This window comes from Phalaenopsis equestris, unplaced genomic scaffold, assembly GCF_001263595.1.
Source record: "Phalaenopsis equestris unplaced genomic scaffold, ASM126359v1 Scaffold233801, whole genome shotgun sequence".
NCBI classification, from domain to species: Eukaryota; Viridiplantae; Streptophyta; class Magnoliopsida; order Asparagales; family Orchidaceae; genus Phalaenopsis; species Phalaenopsis equestris.
In genome coordinates this window covers 6,816-21,176 of record NW_018251733.1, presented here as the reverse complement: position 1 = coordinate 21,176, position 14,361 = coordinate 6,816, and the positions used below count along the sequence as shown (strand labels likewise).

At 39.8% G+C, this 14,361-nt stretch overlaps 2 protein-coding genes across 2 annotated transcripts; both read left to right on the top strand.

Annotated features, from left to right (window-relative positions):
- The first annotated feature begins 1,076 nt into the window (after window positions 1–1,076).
- On the top strand, window positions 1,077–4,770 carry LOC110038769 (serine/threonine-protein kinase tricorner-like). The gene is made up of 6 exons (XM_020743673.1): window positions 1,077–1,185; window positions 1,255–1,496; window positions 1,584–1,815; window positions 2,291–2,370; window positions 2,469–2,553; window positions 4,492–4,770. Exons 1-6 carry the CDS (start codon window positions 1,144–1,146, stop codon window positions 4,768–4,770), a joined length of 960 nt encoding a protein of 319 aa, XP_020599332.1. The 5' UTR covers window positions 1,077–1,143.
- A 4,188-nt stretch (window positions 4,771–8,958) lies between these two features.
- Window positions 8,959–9,933, top strand: LOC110038770. Its single transcript, XM_020743674.1, has 2 exons — window positions 8,959–9,007; window positions 9,078–9,933. The coding sequence occupies exon 2, from the start codon at window positions 9,110–9,112 to the stop codon at window positions 9,566–9,568; it is 459 nt and encodes a 152-aa protein (XP_020599333.1). The 5' UTR covers window positions 8,959–9,007; window positions 9,078–9,109; the 3' UTR covers window positions 9,569–9,933.
- The last annotated feature ends 4,428 nt before the right edge of the window (window positions 9,934–14,361 follow it).

Below are 14,361 nucleotides of genomic sequence, written 5' to 3'. Positions count from 1 at the left end.
TATTTCCCTTGATTTTGTCGGCAGAGTTTTGGAGATTTATCTATATTTACTTATTTTTATCTTTGATTGTCCGCTCGTCTCTTAAAGATTTGTTTTGAATTTTGTGTATATTTTCTTCATGCATGGCTTAATTTGTGGAGTTAGTATTTGGCTCATGCAAACTCCTTGAATATATGGCCACAAGTTTTACTTACGTGACTGTAATTGTTGAGTTGGTTTTTGACTTCTTCAATATTTAAATAACCTAAATTTTTTGGCTGATTTGGGTCATATCTCATTTTATTAATTAAGAGGAATTTAGCTTTAATTAAGGTCCCATTTTGATTCCATGTTGATATTTTAAGCTCTATATAACCTATTGAGTTTGATTTGACATGGTTAAACCTCATTTTTGTTTTGTTTCTTAATTTATTCCCACTTGGGTTGAAATTAAATTCTGAGAGGTGGCTCTTTCATGAATCATGAATTTTGTTCATTCTGTCTCCTGTGGTGATCCTGGGTAAAAGAATTTGTCAAAAGCTCTGTAATTCTTTTGTTTCTTCCATTTTCTGTAGTTGGTTTCTGTTGTATCATTTGCATTCATCTCTTAGTACTTGACAGATCACCCTGTACATTCAAAACGTCAAATTCTGTGTCAATGAAACGTTTTGTCAATTAGTACTTTATAAAATATGCAATAGACTTGAGGATCTGATATAATACTGATTTGAGTAATCAACTGACAAATATAAATTTCCTGCATGCTAACTAAATTTTGGCACGCCTTTTTTCATGGTTGACTTGAAGTAATACTTAGGTAATTTTCTTATTGATTTAATCGCCCTTTGCTGTGTAACTTATATGTTTGAATTGTTATCATGAAGAAATACCCTTATAAGTTGCTTTCCAGTTGCCAACACTGCCAGATATAATATTTTGTCCCTGTATCTCATCGTATTTTTTCAGTGCTTGAATTGTTAAATAGCTAAAAAAATTAATTTCTTTTGATTTAAGTAGTGTATATTTTGGTCAATTTTTCTTGGTTTTTTGCCGTTGATGTCTATTTAGCATTCTGGCCTGTAGACTATCTAGCTTTGCATCTTTTTTTTCTTCTGTATTCAGGTGAGATTATGCAGGGAGAAGAGTACTGGTAATGTATATGCAATGAAGAAATTGAAAAAATCTGAGATGCTTAGAAGAGGACAGGTATCTTCAACATCTTTTGCTTCATTGCTTTCCGTGAAAGCAGCTGAACTTTATGCATCTGTTTTGTAGGTAGAGCATGTTAAAGCTGAAAGGAATCTTCTTGCAGAGGTTGATAGTGCCTGTATTGTTAAACTCTATTGTTCTTTCCAAGATGATGAGTATTTGTATCTTATAATGGAGTATCTTCCTGGAGGTGACATGATGACTTTACTGATGCGCAAGGACACCTTAACAGAAGATGAGGCCAGGTTCTATGTTGCGGAGACTGTATTGGCCATTGAATCTATACATAAACACAATTACATACATAGGTACTAATGTTTCAGAAATTGTTATTCTCCCCCCACTACTTCATTCAAGTGTAATCACACAGAATATGGTCTGTTTATTTTCAACAGGGATATTAAACCAGATAACTTATTGTTAGATCGAAATGGCCATATGAAGCTGTCAGATTTTGGTTTGTGCAAACCTTTGGATAGTAGTAGCTTTCCAAACCTGACCGAGCCTGATCATGGAGTGGGTACCAAGGCTCCATTAGATGGTCATAAGCATTTGAGCACATCTACTGCACCAAAGCGTACACAACAGGAGCAGTTATTACATTGGCAAAAGAATAGACGGATGCTGGTAATATGTCTGCATTGCCATGCAAATCATGATCTTCAAATTTAGGTTTCTTGCCTTTGCATCTTTTCATCACTTACTTTGGACTCGGATGCTAGTTGGGTTTGGTCTCAACAATTTGCTAAAGCACAATAAAAAATAAAAAATAAAAAATAAAAAAAAGAAAGTCAACTAAAAATTTCCCTTAAAAATTCTGCATTGTGCCTAATGTTTCATTAAAATGTAGTTTGTCTAGCCTTTTTGAGAGAATTGCCACTACGTTTTTTTTGCTTTTAATTTTGGTTAAATACTATGTTCCACCGCTTGTCTTTGTTCTGTTTCTTATGTTTATTGCCTGTTCCGAGTTTCAAACTTTTGAAATAGAAATGGGCAAAGTATATTCATGAATTGCTAATGTTCACTATTCTCCCTTTTTGTTCAAAGAATATATCGGATTGTTGATTGGCATTCTTACTTACATTTCCTTATATGGAAGCAGGCCTATTCAACTGTGGGAACACCTGATTACATTGCACCTGAAGTTCTGCTGAAAAAAGGATATGGCATGGAGTGTGATTGGTCGGTTCTTAATTTTCTCATATAGCTATCTTTTTCTCATGATTCTTCTTTCTTTTCCTTTCCTTCGGTTTGTCTGATTGTGAACTTATATTAATCAGGTGGTCTCTTGGTGCAATTATGTATGAAATGCTTGTTGGTTACCCACCATTTTACTCCGAAGACCCAATGTCTACCTGCAGGAAGGTAATCATGCAATTTAAGTAGGAATATAGGCAAATCGATTAATTCTATCAGTTGAATTTCTTGAAACTTAAGATTTCTAGCAAATTATTTATGGCGACAATAAGTTTTGTGCCCTTTTTGGCTTTTTAACTTACCAATGTGTGTTTTAGCATGTTGACTTCTATTTTTGATTTTCTGGCTTATGATATAATAGAAGTCCTATTCATGAAGTATGAAATTGAGAAATAGTTTTTAGGGCTTATTTTTTTCAGTTAAAATTTGAAAATAGCCCTTTATGTTTAGTTCCTCACTGCTATCTCATCCTTAGTTGCTTCACCACGATATGGTTTTGCATTGTTTCTTGATTAATACTGAATGACTGAAGATTAGTCTGTAGTTGCAGTGAAGCTTATCCCTAGAATTGATATTTTATAGATTGAATAAGTAGAGGCCTGTAAATGGTGTAGGTTTTGACAAAATGTGGCATGAATATCAACCTAATTGTAACTTATATCAGATTAGCTCATCCCTAGCTGATTAACGAGCGACCTAACATTACGATCACATAATCATTTGGTGTATTAAAACTATATGCGGTTTGATTTGACCAAATTTGAACCTAAGCTGCTAATTGGCTGCAAATAGAATTCAACTCAAGCAGGATTTAATAAATCCTGTAAATCCAGTTTTTATAACTCTTATGAAGGTTAAATTATGAAAGATTGTTTGTAATGATACCTTTTAAATTAAATTAAATCCAAGTAAACTATTTGGCTACTCATTTTAAGATTGAAGGATTTATATGATTGTGATATCTTATTATATTTATGTGGACCATTAAAGCCCTTAATTAAAATAATTAAGTCATAATTAATTTTATTATTAATATTTATTAATTACTATTTAGTAATTTACTAAGCAGATTAAGCAATAATTTCTATCTCGACCAATTTTGCTAGACATAATTTTAATTTACTTAAGCTAATTTATTTTTAATTAATTCATATTAATTATTAAGGATTATTTAATTTTTCTAATTTTAATATCTATATATAATTTACTTGATTAAATATTACTAATCTTATTTAATAAATTTGCTATTAATTCCAATTACAGAATTTGAATTACAAATAATATTAGCTAATATTGTAGTTATTAATTAATAATTAATAGGGACCTTTATTTACGTGCCTCCCAATTCCTATGTATTCACATATCAGACACCTAAACTTCCATTTTTATGTACAGGCCAACCATCTCTAACTTTTGGCCATAAGGAGGGTGGCTTGTACGTAAAAATTGAAGTATAGGTGTCTGATATGTGAATGCATAAGAATTGGGTGGCACGTAAATAAATTTGCCTAAATTATAAAGTTAGTTAAACATAAAAATTTTTACCATTTCATATTAAATCATAAATAATATTAAGTGTTTAAATTAATATATTTTTAGTTAATTAATATTAATTATTAAGATTAATAAAACATTTAATTAACATCAACTAAATCAAACATAAATTCTTATTTTTCTTTCCAACTCATCCCGAAAACTCCCAAAATCCTCGACAACATAGTGAAAACCACTAATTGCCTTTTTCTAATATTTTGGGTTTCAAATGAATTTATTAGTCTGCATTGTTAACTACCAAGCTCTATAGGTTTATAGGGCTTACTTATGGTTTAATGGGCCCACCTAATGGCGCGGTGCATCTCTCGCAATTGTGCTGGACGAGACAACATAGGGTTGCCTGGATCGGTGGATACTTAAACCGGTTTGGCTAGGGGAAATGAGAGGCCGATCGACCCTCCTGGAGGTTTAGGGTTTCCTCCCAAGAGGAGTGGGGCCCCCTCTTTTTACCTGGTACTATATATGTAATTTCTTGGTGTTTAGGGTGAGTTTTTGTCGTGTTTTATGTTAAGACAACCATTACGTCCATTGTTTTTTCTTCTAGGGCTGTAGTATCCAAAGGCAAGTGGTGTTCCGGTTGTATCTCATTTCGAGGTGGTGATTCACTCTCAAGGTTTGAGTGGTGCTCTGGTTGTACCTCCAGAGGGGGTATTTCTTTTGACTTCCTATCCTCCCCATCCTTCCCTCTACAACCATCATCACTGTAACTATTGCAGTTATTCCAAGGACTACACCTTTGTTGTTTATGTAGCCACCTCAGCCTCCCCTACCCCATTTCCTTACTTGCAGTTTCTTGCAGCTGCTTACCATCAAGCTGCATCTCCTGTTTGAGGCCAACCATTTCAGTCTTTGTTTGGCCTGCAACACCCCTTTCCAAACACTTGCCGCCAGTCAACTGCTTTTTCATGTTGTTCCCTTGCCTCCTGGCATCCCCTCCTTGTTGTTCCCCTTTCGTCAACCATCCCTTCCTTCTATTCGCCTGCCGCCAGTTTTTCGCTTCCTTGTTGCAGCCCAATTGCCAGTCACCTCACCTCCCTTTCTGCCGCATCCTCATTCTAGCCCTCCATTTTCCCAACCGCAACCACCCTACTACAACCTTCCCACCATCCTCGACTTAAGCCCTAGTTTGGCGTTTGTATTGTGTCTTTTGCTATTTCCTATTTTTATGGGGTTTTGGTAACCCCTATTTGATTTCAGTAATAAACTTGCATTTCTCGTTGTTATTTGGGGGTTCATTCTGGTATTATTTGATGTCAGAGCTAGGTTAACCCTAGTCATATTCTATAGTTTCTAGCACCTGCCTATATTCAACCCTATCTCCACCCAAATTTTTTCTTACCCATGCTACAGTAGCCCCACATTTCCTTCCACCTACTCACACTCAAGCCTAATCATGCCGTGGAGGAGGGAATGTCCGAAATTTGATCAGGGGTTTATCATGGATGAGATACAACAAGAATTTCACCGAGTGCTATAACTTGCTGAACTAGAGCTATCGACTCAGGGAGAGGTCACTGTCGAGCATGGTAACGAGATCCAATGAGGAGAGAGAGGATCACCTGAATCTCTTCCATAAGGATGCTTCTAGTGGAGAAGAAGGCAGACTACGATGCTTGGGGATACAACATCGGAGAAAATCGAGAGATGAAGTGCCTATTAGATGATACATGGATGAAGTGCCTATTAGGGGATGCAAAGATAAAGTGCTCGTGAGGGGATACATAGTTTAAGTGTTTTTTAGGGGATACATAGATGAAGTGCCTGTTAGAGGTTACAATGATGTAGTGCATGTTGAAGAATACAGAGGCTTAGGAGTGAAAGTGGACATACCTGAGTTTAAGGGGAGAATGAATCTGGATGACTTCATAGAGTGGTTGTAGATCGTTAAACGGGTTTTTGAATACAATGATGTGTCATATGACCGAAAAGTGAAGCTAGTTGCTATCAAGATGAAGAAGAGCGCTTCATTAGGGTGGGAGAATCTGTAGAGGGAGAGAAATATAGGACGGAGATATTACTACCTGAGAGAATATGAAAAGAGAGTTGCAACGACAGCACCTATCTCTGTATTACTGTCATTATTTTTTCTTGAGGCTTCTCTACCTACAACAGAGGGACCTATTAGTGGAGTACAAAGCGGAGTGTATGCAGCTTAAGCTGAAATGTGATCTAATGGAGCCAAAGGAACACACGATAGCTAGGTTCTTGAGAGGCATGGAGTCTGTCATTAGCAATGTGATTCAACTACTGTCTTACTAGTCTTTGAGTGATGTTCAAACCTTAGTACTAAAGGTAAAAAGATAACTGAAGCAGAACAGACACCCATCGTCATTCAGACAACCACTCATAGTTGGAGATATTAGTACGAGCATACTTAAGACAATTGAGAAGTCTGGGCAGGAGAATGATAAAGCTGTCGAAATTGAGAAGAAGTCTAAGAGGAGAAACACTCCCTATATAATTTCAGCCAGGAAATGCTTTAGATGCCATGATTTTGGACATCACTTTCAGTTGCCAGACAAGCTGAGTTATGTCCTTTACTGAGCAAGGTGCAGTGAAGGAAGTTAGTGATGAAGAGAGTATTGAAGAAAATTGTGAGGAATACATTCTTTCATCGGATGAGGGTGAGATGCTCATGGTTAGACGAGTCCTACTGACCGAGCCTGTGAGGGATCAGTAGTAGCTTCGCTATAACATATTCTACACTTGTTGTACTGTAAAGGGAATTGTATGCAGCCTCATCATCGATAGAGAGAGCAACGGGAATGCGGCATCTACACAGATGGTGGATAAGTTTGGTCTCACGACGTAGAGGCAATCCCAACCGTACTCCCTGACGTGGTTGAAGAAATAATAGAGTCAGTCTTGATAGGAGGTGTCTCGTAAAGTTTTCAATTAAGAATCAACTGCAAGATCAGGTGTGATGTGACGTGGTGTCTATAGATGTATGCCAGGTTATGTTGGGGAGACTGTGGCAGTTTGATCGTATGACTCAACATGACCGGTGCAAGAACAGATACTCATTCACCAAGTATGGAAAGCACATTGTTCTCTTCTGTGGAGTTTGATACTACAAGTGTTCTTACCAGCAGCAAAGCGCCAACAAGATTAGTTTTTGTGATGATAGAGGTAGCGGAACAAAGGCACTGATTCGGAACACGATACAATCACTATAGAGAACATTTAAGGACATTATGATTGATACCTTATCACCATGACCACCACTGTTAGAGGGAGTGCAACCTGCCGTCACATTAGATTGGGATGAACCAACTTGGGGCTACATTTGGAAGATTTTGTAGGGCACACTTGGCATGAAGTTCCAATTCAGTTTAGCAGTAGACTATCATCTGGTTGGACCATTATGGATGACTGCTCGCATGTGGAGATAACTCGGGTGTTTTGGGGGACAGTGACGGCGACAATAGGATTTTGTTACTTCTAGGGCTGTAATTGAAAATCCTTCAGCGCCAGGAGGTTATAACAGTGTCGTCACCTTTAACATGCAAATAAAAACTTTGATGAATGAGGTTCAAGTTCTCTTAATCCGAGGAGACTGACGTGGAGTGTCTACCACAGGTATGTAGACTTGGTAGTATAGGGCTGCCTGGATTGGTGAATGTTTGAACCAGTTAAGGAAAAGAGGGGCCAACCAGCCCTCATAAAGATTCAGGGCTGCCGCCCAAGAGGAGTGGGCCTCCCTCTTATTACCTAGTACTAGATATGTTGTTTTCTTGGTGCTTAGGGCGAGTTTTTGTCTTGTTTTCCATCAGGAAAGTTGTTGACCTCCACTGTTTTTCTTCTAGAAATGTATCCAAGGGCGAGTCTTGTTCTGAGGTGGTGATTTGCTCTTAAGGTTTGAGAGGTGCTTCAGCTGTACCTAGTTCCAGAGCATATTTATCTTTGAATTTTCATCCCACGCAACCTTCTGTCGTCGTCGTGGCCACCGTTGTCGTAGCTACTGCAGCCATCCCAAGCACAGCACCTTTGCAGTTCCTAGAGCCACCAAAACCTCTCTTACCCCCTTTCCTTCGTTCCTTGCAGTTTCCTGCAGCTACTTATTATTCATCTACTTCTCCTTCTTGCCCCCCTTTGGCTTGTGACACCCATTTACAGACCTTTGTCGCAAGTCAGCCCCTCTTTCCTGTTGTTCTCTTGCCGCCAACTATCCACTCCTTTTTGTTTTTCCCCTACTGATAGCCTTCACCTTCCTTATGGCAGCCAACCGCCAGCCACCTTACCTAACTTGCTGCCACATCCCCATTCCAACCCTCTATTTCCCCAACCGCAGCCGCCGTACCGCAGCCTTCCCACCACCCTCAACCTAAGCCATAGTTTGGTGTTTGTGCTTTGTCTTTTTTTATTTCCTATTTCTCTATTTGTTTATTGTAACCCCTATTTGATTTTAGCAGTAAAGTTGTATTTCCCGTTGTTTGGGTTAAATCCGATATCACCCTGGGGTCTGGAACTAGGGATAAAGTATAGGGGAGCGATAGGGCTGGTGGCTGGTTTGCGTTGGGTTGAAGGGGATGGTTGCAGATGGGGGAGTTGAGAGGAGCAGGACTGTGATGGTGAGGTGGTTGTTGGATAGGGCATGGAGATGTCGGTTTTGGTGGAAGGGGGTGGGACGGGGTGGGAGGCTGCCGACAGGACAACAAAGTAGTATTGGAATCAAGCTAGTCTTGAGCAGACAATAAGGCATGCAACCGACAGAAGGGAGGATAAGGGACGACAGGCTGGAGGAGGAGGAGAGCAGTGGTAGGAAGGGTTGTGAGGATGTAGGGAATGAAAGATACACACCATCTTATGACAAGTTACAATTGGAGCACTTTCTCACCGTCAGTTACAACCCTTATAGGGAAAATCCAGAGACACCAAGCTCTCGACAGGAAACAAAAAACACATGATAACCCTAGAACACACAAAACAACATATAATACTATTAGGCAACTAAGGAGTGACCCACTCTTTAAGGTCGACACTTTTCGAACTTAGGAAGGTCGGTCGACCCCCATTTTCTCCTTTGCCACGAGGAATAGATCGCAGTGTTTCCCTCACCCCCCAGCAGGTTAGTTTTGTTTAGTAATTTGAATATGTGGGATTGTGCAATTTTTTATTAACATTGTTTCTCGTACCAGGAAAATATTATCTGGTTGATGCAGGATATCCTATGCAACGGGGATACCTGAAGCCCTACTCGGACACGAGATATCATCTTCCTGATTTTGAGCGAGCTAGTGGCACGGTTCGTGGCAGAAAGGAAATGTTTAATAAACGCCACTCATCTTTACGCGGGGTAATTGAAAGAACATTTGGAGTTTGGAAGAAGAAGTGGGTCATCTTACGTGATATGCCGTCGTATCCTTTCCAAAAGCAGGTGTACATTGTGGTTGCAACAATGGCACTACATAACTTCATCCGAAGACATTCCTCGCAATCAGATACAGACTTCAGTATGGCTGACAATGATGAACTCAATATTTTAGAGCAACCAACAGGACATGTGGGGGGGCATTCATTACCTGAGGAGGACATAGAATCTAATGATTTTGAAGATCAAGATGCTGATAGTTTGGCTGATATGATTGCTTTAAGGGAGTCTATCACAGATGCTATTTGTGGCTATTGATCAACCAAGTTTTCTTTTCATAAGATTTTAGGTTTATATTCATACCCATTTAATTATGTTTTTTTTTTTAAATACCTTAAGCTGACATTTCATTCTTTTGTTATTTTCACAGTTATACCAACATGACCTCCAGAATATCAAGTACAGACAGAGGGATTTTGTGTTATTGTGGACTACCGTCTCCGTTGCTAACGTCACGTAAGGAGCATAGCTTTGGGAGGCAGTTCTATGGTTGTGCCAGGGGTGTTTCAGCCCGTTGTGGTTTCTTCAGGTGGGCCGATAGTCCCTCATATTACACTGACAGTAGTCATGCCAGCAGTCATGTGAATCCGATGTTTTTTCCGGCTGACAGTGGAGATGAGGACAGGCGTAGCCAGAGTCTTAAGTTGAATATTTTAATTTTTCTCCTTGTTGTTGTACTTGTATTTGTCCTTTTTTTAGTTCTTCTGGTACTCATTAAGTTGTGAGAACTGTATGGTATCTTTTAGAAAAAATCTGTGATTATCGTATGTTTCTGCACTATATGTTTCTTTTCCAACAATAAGCTATTCTGAATAAGCTGCCCCAAACAGTTTTGATTCAAACAGGGGCATGAATGTCATTTAACCACCAATAAGTTGGTCTGAATAAGCTGCCCCAAACAGCAAGCCAGCTTATTCTGATAATCTGCAGATTATCAGATTATCATAATAATCTGCTTATCAGCAGATTATAAATAATCCACAGCTGCGCCAAACAGACCACCCTTAATGCATCAGTTACTTATTTCCGACTTCCAGCTTTATGTTTGAGCATGAACTGGAATGACGCTAAGAATTTCACCCAAGAATCGTATCTGCTTTTTAGCTTGCTCTGATTGTTGAAGAATTTCACCCTATACCGGTCCGAGATTTGCTAAAAGGGCCAGACATCTATCAAGCGCTTCCACATCCGCGTCAATCTATCGGGGTTGTGGGAGCTTCGACCTCATTCGTTGAAGCTTTTGTTTCCTTGTGTTATGAAGTCAAGTTTGTAATGTTGAAGGTAGTATAAATGTTATAATCTCATGGCAAGTCGATCCTGTAGGCGTTTTCATTCAACATTTTAAGAATTTAGAATGGTCCGTCTACTCTGGTCTTGAGTTTCTCAAATGACCTCGTCAAAAGTCTTTCTTTCTTCAACTAATCCACACTAGATTTCCCTCCTAGAAAGCCACATTCTTTCTGATATATTGGCTTGTGCCTGGTATTTGTGATTCATTTTGGTGATCTTTTTTCCAACCTCTTCGTGTAGCCTTTGAATCTCTCAACATCCGTACTAAACTTTGACATAGTAAAAATTGATATTAGCTCAATTGGAGTGAGTGGATTGTGCCCATACACAATCTAAAATGGGGTACATGTCGTAGTTTGACTCATGGATCAGCTTGGGCTAGAATCAAGTGCCACTACTTGATTTTCTTTCCTATGAAGCACTCTGGCCTTGACATTCGTATTGTTCACCACTTTCGTCTAGCCATCTATCTGTGGGTGGGCTGCCGAGCTGAATTGAAGCTTAGGCCAAGCTTTCCCCACAAGCTCTATAGAAGTGACTCATGAACTCGACATCCCTATTAGATGTAATGGTCTTAGGGATCCCATGTAACCTTATGATCTCCCTAAAGTACAAATCAACAACATGAGATGCGTCCATCGTCCCATGACACGATGCAAAATATGCTATCTTCGAGAATATGTCAACCACTTCCTTCACTAAATCTTTGTTTTGCTACATCCTTGGGAATTCCACCACAAAATCCATATTGACATCTACCCAAGGGGCTCTTGTACTGGTAATGACATGTATAACCCTGTGTTTTTTCCTCGAGCCTTGGTTAGGTGACAAACTCTACTCCATTGGACATACTGCTCCACCTCTTAACTTTTCACTGAAGAAAGCTATTGGATGTCTTCCTTGGCTCAACACTGTTCTAATTCCCACATTGGGCGCATCACACTCCACCCTGAACAACTTACTAAAATTCAGTAAAACTAGCACTGTGGCTTGCGTCACCTCCTCCTTCAGAGTATCAAAACTGGACTGTGTACCCCGATCCATTGGAACCTCTCTTCTCAACAGCTCTGTCAGCATAGCTGTGATGGTACTGAAGCTTTTGATGATTGGCTAGTCCCCCACTCTGACTCCCCTGGATGATGGCTTCTCCTAGCGAACATCTAGGAACATACAACTTGCTCTGGTAGAACAAATAACTATCCTTTTTGTTGTATGGTCCCATGAGCCTCTCCTAATATTATTCTCAAATTTTCTTGAAAACTTAATCTGCCCTGTACAACTCTTTCACTACCTCAAATCCCACAACTCGTGCTTGCATGGAAGTGATTAACAAGTGGCAACGACTCAATGTGTCGGCTACTCGATTCTGACTTCCAGCCTTATGTATGAGCATGAACTGGAATGATACTAAGAATTCTATCTTAAGTAGCATGTATGCTCTTCAACTTGTTTTTCCCTTTCAAGAATCTCAGGGCTTTGTGATCCGTGAATAGCGTGAAATCACTCTTCAGCAAGTAGTGATTCCAATGAATAAGAGTTCTCATAATGACATAACTTCCTTTTGTACATCGAATACTTTCTCATGGCCTCGTTCAACTTTTCACTGAAGAAAGCTATGAGATGTCTTCCTTAGCTCAACACTGCTTCTATCCCCACATTGGGCATGTTGCTCTCCACCTCAAACAACGTACTAAAATTCGATAAAGCTAGCACTGGGGTTTGTGCCACCTCCTCAAAGTGTCAGAACTAGATTGGGCTACATCAGTTCAATGGAACTTCTCCTTTCAACAACTTTGTCAGCGGAGTTGTGATGGCACTGAAGCTTTCGATGAACCTCCTGTAAAACGTTGCTAACCCCAAAAACTATCTCAGCTCAGTAAATGACTGTGTGGGTGTCAAACTCTTGATGGCTTTGATTTTCGTAGGATCCATTTGAATAATAACACTGGATATCATGTAACTCAAAAAAAAATACCTTGAGTGTCAGGAAGTGTGACACTTCTTTGAATGGGTATATAGTTTTTCTGCTTGTACAACCTTGAAAACCAGTCCCAACTGCCGTAGTATTTTTCATCCTAACAGTTGTTGACAAGAATGTTGTTGAAATAAACAACCATGAATTTCCCACTGTAAACTTGGAACACCTTGTTTATTAGCCTCATGAACGTTCTAGGTGCGACCTATCTTTGGTCTTGAAGGTCGTCATCCTCTCATCTTGTGGCCTCAACCTTATCTAGTAATATCTGATGTGTTGGTCGGTCATAGAGAATATAACAACTCCATGCAATTTGTACAATCGACAATCCAAGTGAAGTATGGGAAGTCTGTAGTTGATGGCTATATTGTTGATAGATCGACTATCAATGCAAGGCAGGAACAACATATGAACGGATGCTCTCACTCGTACTAATCCCCTCGTGATGAGATCGCACCTGTCGTTGCAACATCTCATAATCTGCTTATCTCAATGCGGGCAGATGTGTTTGATATCATCGATCCCGGAAGAAGGTCAATGGCATGTTGAATATCCCTAAGCAGGGTAGACCCTCTGGTAGAATATCGATCATCATGTCTCAAAATTTGGCTACTAGTGGTAAGATCATTTATGGTTGCTCCATCTCCTCTTTAGTATCTTCTATGACAACCAAGGTCTTTTATTGGAGCTTCCCGTACTGATTGCATGAAGGTGGCATGTGGAATCACAGACTTCTCAACGACATGCATGTATATTCTTCTAGAATCCTTGATAGGCAAGAGAATGATGCACTTATCCTCCTTCGTGAATGGGTAAGCGCTTTTGAACTCGTTATGCTGAATTTTGTGATCGAACTGTCAGATTTCCCAATCGGATGTGGCAAGTATCCATAGACAACACATCATATCACACCTGAGCCTGTAGCTGGTTTTCAATGAAAAACTCTACTAGGCACTGCGGATCCGCTTGTATCTTATTACCCTTCTTCAACTAGGTCTGAGAATTAAGGCTGGGTGTGTTTTTGTGTAGCCAATTTCAACTTCTTCACCATAATAGCTAAGACCACATTCTCACAGTTCTCTTCATCAATAATGGGACTGCACACCTTCCCTCTCATAACACACTTTGTGGAAAATGTGGCAAGTATCCATAAACACATCATACCACGCCTGATCTTTTAGTTGGTTTTCAATGGAAAACTCTACTAGGCACTGTGGATTTGCTTGTATCTTATTACCCTTCTTCAACCAGGTCATAGAATAAGGCTGGGTGCGTTTTTGTGTAGCCAGGTGCAACTTGTTCACCATAATAAAGAAAACCACATTCTCATGGCTCTCTTCATCAATAATGATACTGCACACTTTCCCTCTCATAGCACTTGGCGCGAAAGATGCTATGCCTCTATCACGTGTCCTTCTGGGGTTTGGTCTACAACTCCCTCCTCACAACGAACATCTCACCCTCATCTCCCTGGATCTGGTACTGCTGACCCTGTTCTTCGGCTGTCTCTTTGTCGCTCTCTTCCTCCACGACGCCCCTGCTCGGTGAAGGATATAACTCGGCTCATCGGTCAATTGGAGTCGATATGCCCACATCAGTGGCATCAGAAGTATGTCCGAGTTGGAAATGTATTGGGCCTGCTGCTTTAATCTGTTATTTTCCTTCTCTGATCTTCCTTATCAGCTTTTTGTTTAGTCTTTCCTACACCTCCGGGCGTGCTCCTGCTAGGGCTGTCAAAACGGCTTGTTGTTCGCGAGCAGCTCATGTTCGGCTCGTTAAGAAGCTC